This window comes from Sinocyclocheilus rhinocerous, unplaced genomic scaffold (assembly GCF_001515625.1).
Source record: "Sinocyclocheilus rhinocerous isolate Xijiao unplaced genomic scaffold, SAMN03320098_v1.1 scaffold2032, whole genome shotgun sequence".
In the NCBI taxonomy this organism is placed as follows: Eukaryota; Metazoa; Chordata; class Actinopteri; order Cypriniformes; family Cyprinidae; genus Sinocyclocheilus; species Sinocyclocheilus rhinocerous.
In genome coordinates, this window is record NW_015634013.1 from 775,137 (window position 1) to 780,088 (window position 4,952).

At 51.9% G+C, this 4,952-nt stretch overlaps 1 protein-coding gene across 1 annotated transcript in view; it reads right to left on the reverse strand.

The window, feature by feature from the left end:
• The window catches only part of LOC107745015 (scavenger receptor cysteine-rich type 1 protein M130-like), a 27,908-nt gene that overhangs the window by 19,978 nt on the left and 2,978 nt on the right, over nucleotides 1–4,952 (reverse strand). The window contains exons 5-7 of the mRNA XM_016558852.1: nucleotides 4,662–4,943; nucleotides 4,263–4,574; nucleotides 321–632 (exon numbers count right to left, since the gene is read on the reverse strand). Of these exons, the coding sequence (XP_016414338.1) occupies nucleotides 321–632; nucleotides 4,263–4,574; nucleotides 4,662–4,943 (906 nt within the window). The remainder of the gene's footprint in view (nucleotides 1–320; nucleotides 633–4,262; nucleotides 4,575–4,661; nucleotides 4,944–4,952) is intronic.

Here is a 4,952-nt window from a genome sequence, read left to right on the forward strand (position 1 = left end):
CATTTCCTCTCCCTCCACTTCTTCCAAACTTGAATGAGTTTGAGTTTCTTTCTTCTGTTAAACACAGAATAAGATATTTTGAAGAATGTTGGTAACCGAACAGTCGATGGTAGCCATTGACTTCCATAGTACTTTTTTCATTACAATGGATGTCAAGGCCTACCGTCAACTGTTTGGTTACCAACATACAGGTTTGGAACAACTTCAGGGTGAGTAAAGAATCACAGAATTTTCCTTTTTGGGTGAACTATTACTTTAAGATTGATTATAATAAATCTTACATTACAAATAAATGAAGACCCTGAATATTGATTATTTACCAGAACATTTCAAGCCCACATTATTGTCACTGCTGCAGTTGTGTCTGTGTGATGATATTGAACAGAATGAAATCTGAGATTCATTTCCTCTGCACTGAATCTCTTGTGTCCACATCTGAGTGTCTCCTTTGCCAAAAGCAGCTGCTCCCAGCACCTGTACAGGAGCCCCACAGTCCAGCTCTCTACACACAACCTCTGCATCCTGCTGGTCAAAGGCAGCGTCACACACTGACATCCACGTCTGATCATGAAGTATCTCTAGCCTCCCAGAGCACAGGTGAAATCCAGCAGCAAGTCTGGAAGGCTTATGACCTGTTTATATTGCATGAAGCACAGTGCACAGTAGAGAAAACACACACATAATACAGACGTAATGCAGATAAAACATGTAACAATACAGCTATATTAGTATACAAAAAGTTTTCCACATAAAACACAATAAATCTTTGCATAAACACAAATTCATGGACAAGAAGTAGGGGGGGAAAATGCTTAATGCTTAGAAGTACTTCAGTTCCCTTTCGATACTTCACTTCGTACTGCGTCGCTAGACGCTACGGGGAAACTCCTTTTCTCCGATTTACTGAAGCCTTTTTTTCCAATCACAGCAGTGCATCTGCACTGCCATTGTTTCAGAAATGAACCAATGACGGTGCAGCGGAGCTGCGCGAGCCTATGGCAAAGCAGCGCGCCCGAGCCCGCCAAAATGGGCGGGGCATCTGGCTATATAAGCAGGCGCTCGGCATAGGATCATTGATTCATTCTCCTTCAGCGAAGACAACACTGCTCTTTGCTGATTCCACGATTTCCTGCTTGTGGTTACAAAAAAGAGCAAATTTCTGAGCAAATTTCCTGCAACGTTGTTGCAAATGTCGCGCCACGTCTGTGTCTCGTGCAGGACACCACTGCACGCTGATGATGGGCACAGTGAATGCGTGCGATGTCTGGGGAAATCCCACGCAGAAGCCGCGCTCACTGAGACGTCATGCTCCCACTGCGAGAGCATGAGTCTCGCCTCTTTGCGCTCGCGGATAGCTTTCTTTTCAGAAAGCGCCCCCGCCCCTCACGGCCCCCCGTTTCCTTCCTCCCAGGAACCTGTGAGGAAAAAACAGCGGGGTAGAGGATCACAGCGCTCGGATATGAGTGAGCTTACGTTGGCTCAAGGCCCGTGTACCTCACTCTCTCCACAAAGAGAGGTTTCCCCCGTCTCGTTCTCCCATCCAGACCAGCGCCCCTCTGCCATCGAGAGTGACCTGGTATCGTTTGGGGGATCGGATGACGAGCCGCTTGATGACAGTATGTCCCTAGCGGCCTCGGATGCTGAGGATTGGTCGGGCTCCATTGCTGACCCCGCCCCCTTGCCATCTGCGGAGCCGATCGACGCCAGGGTTGGTACGGACACCAAGCTCATCCGTGTCCTATCAAAAGCCGTCGAGGAGCTCGGATTGGAGTGGTCTTCGCCTGAAGAGCCCACTCGCAGCCGCCTAGACGAGTGGTTTCTGCCGGGACGCCGCCAGACCCCTCCTCAGCGAGCTGCGCCCTTCTTCCCAGAGGTTCACGACGAGCTGGCTAAGTCGTGGCGCGCCCCCTACTCAGCTCGTTCACGCTCCTCTGTCTCTCCCGCCCTCACTACAGTCGACGGCGCTGCACATAAGCTGCCTCCTCTGGACGAAGCGGTGGCTGCACACCTCTGCCCCCCCGCTGCCATCGGATGGAAGGCAAAGGCCGCTCATCCCTCGAAGCCCTGCCGAACGATTTCAGCCCTCGCTGGTCGTGCTTACACTTCGGCGGGCCAGGCTGCGTCTGCTTTACACTCTATGGCGGTGCTCCAAGTGTACCAGGCGAAGCTCCTTCGCGCCATGGATGAGTCTGGGCCAGAACACTCTGCAGCGTTCAGAGAGCTGCGCAGGCGGGCCAGGCTGCGTCTGCGTTACACTCTATGGCGGTGCTCCAAGTGTACCAGGCGAAGCTCCTTCGCGCCATGGATGAGTCTGGGCCAGAACACTCTGCAGCGTCACACTCTGCGCGCCACAAAGACGACTGCACAGGCCATTGGGAGGTCGATGGCCAGCCTGGTGATGCTGGAACGCCACTTGTGGCTGAATTTGACAGAAATCAAAGAAGCGGATAAAACCATCTTCCTTGACTCCCCGGTCACCCCCACTGGCCTTTTCGGACCTGCTGTGGAAGGGTTCGCCGAGCGTTTCACGGCTGCACAGAAGTCGTCCCAAGCCATGCGACACTTCCTGCCGAAGCGTTCCAGTTCTGCAGCTGCTGCCAGTCGCCCCAAGCTCAGGAAGGAAGAGGAGGGGGAGAAGTCTCGCTGTGGCCGGACCACCCCCCAAACTGTGTTCCCAGTCGCCCTTTCCAGTTCCGGGTGCTGGGAAAAATGTGTTTATTGCATGCAAAGGGCCTGTTCTAGCGCCCACGTGTACAACCGCTGTGATAGCGGACAAAATAAAACACAAACATATTAAAAAACAGAGCAAATTTCCTCTTCCAAACATGGCGAGCCCCGGGTCCCTTCACAGCGACCCACCGCCCGAAGCAATTCAACCCCTTGCCACAAGGGCCGAGGCCTGGCAGGCCATCCCCGGCATGTCAAAGTGGGTTATGGGGATTATAAAATGAAGTTATCTACTCCAATTCGCTCGAGAACCGCCGCGTTTCTGCGGTGTGATCCCCACCTTAGTAGGGAACACGAACGCTCGCGTTCTTCGTTCCGAGGTGGCTGTGCTGCTGGCGAAACGGGCCATAGAAATCGTCCCGCCAGCTCAGAGCGAGTCAGGCTTTTACAGCCGCTACTTCCTCGTCCCCAAAAAGGATGGCGGAATCAATTACTCAGGGTCAATTACGCCAAAAGCTCAATGATTCCCAGCCAACGAATCTCATTTCTGGGGGCTGTCTTCGACTCAACCCAAATGAGAGCTGTAGCCTCGCCGGAACGTGTCCTGGCTATACAGCGGCTGACGACCGCCTTCACGATTGGCGCGTCCCTTCCTCTCAGAGTGTTTCAGAGGATGCTGGGCCTTATGGCCTCTGCATCGCCAGTACTACAGTTAGGCCTCCTTCGCATGCGGCCTCTTCAACACTGGCTGAAACCCCTGGTTCCATCCCGAGCTTGGCGTCACGGATGCCTTTGTATCGAGGTGGATCAAGCCTGCATCGCAGCCCTTGCCCCTTGAAGACAACTCGCCTCAGAAGACAACTCTCACTGCCCAATCTATTTTTCGAAGGAAAGGGATGCGCTGGCCCACGATTGGCCCAGCCTTCTCCTTTACGCTTTTCCCCCGATCGCCCTGATCCCTCAGGTCATCAGGCGAATCAGGGAACAAAGGCACAAGGTTCTTCTAGTGGCCCCGCTCTGGAGAAACCAACTATGGTTCTCAGAGATGTCTCAGCTGCTCACGGCAGCTCCATGGCCCATTCCCCTGAGACGGGACCTCCTCTCTCAGGCGAACATGACGATATGGCACCCCCAACCCAAGTTGTGGGCCCTACACTTATGGCCTCTCGATGGGAGCCTATGAACCTCCCAGAGGGTGTCTTAAATACCATTTCTCAGGCTAGAGCCCCATCCACAAGGCGCCTCTATGCCCTTAAATGGTCGGTCTTCACCGCTTGGTGTACAAACCGTTGTGAAGATCCATCCACATGTGACATATCTTCGATATTGTCCTTCCTTCAAGAGCTGTTGGATAAGGGTCGCACCCCCTCCACTCTTAAGGTCTATGTGGCGGCTATAGCAGCTTTTCATGCTCCTATAGACGGGATATCGGTCGGCAGGAACAACCTCGTTGTTCGATTTTTGAAAGGGTCTACTATGTTTCGAAGCCCTATCTAGTTCCGAGGCTGTGCGAAGCTCTAAGAATGATTATGTAAGGCCGGGCTCGACCTCTATGAGTTAGTACGTTATTGCTTAGAAATAACTCAGTTATTTACCTGAACAGATGACCCCTGCATTTGAATTGTGAGTACAGACATTTGTGCTCCATCCTGATGACCCACAGTTCTTCAGTGTAGACTCTGATCCAATACATAATGCACTCATCCAGACTGGTCCTGATCCATGCCCAAAGTGATCATCAGTCAGAGCATCTACAGGTTCTCCACAGTCCAGCTCTCTACACACCACTGCAGCATCAGCCAAATCCCAGAAATCACCACACACTGTTCCCCACTGACCTCTATGAAGAACCTCCACTCTACCAGCACAAGGACTGTTACCATCAACCAACCTCACATTCTTTCTATCTAAGTCACAGAAGAATACAAAGAGAGACTATGAGTAAAGTGTGGAATATTAAAAAGATATTACTCTCATTTTACTTTATTCCTTACCAGCACAGAACAGCCCCTGGAAATTATCATCTGAACAATGGTTTTTATAAAGGGATGTTGGACAGAGGTGAATCTGAGACTCATTTCCTCTGCACTGAATCTCTTGTGTCCACATCTGAGCGTCTCCTTTGCCAAAAGCAGCTGCTCCCAGCACCTGTACAGGAGCCCCACAGTCCAGCTCTCTACACACAACCTCTGCATCCTGCTGGTCAAAGGCAGCGTCACACACTGACATCCACGTCTGATCATGAAGTATCTCTAACCTCCCAGAGCAGCGAGAACCTCCAACCA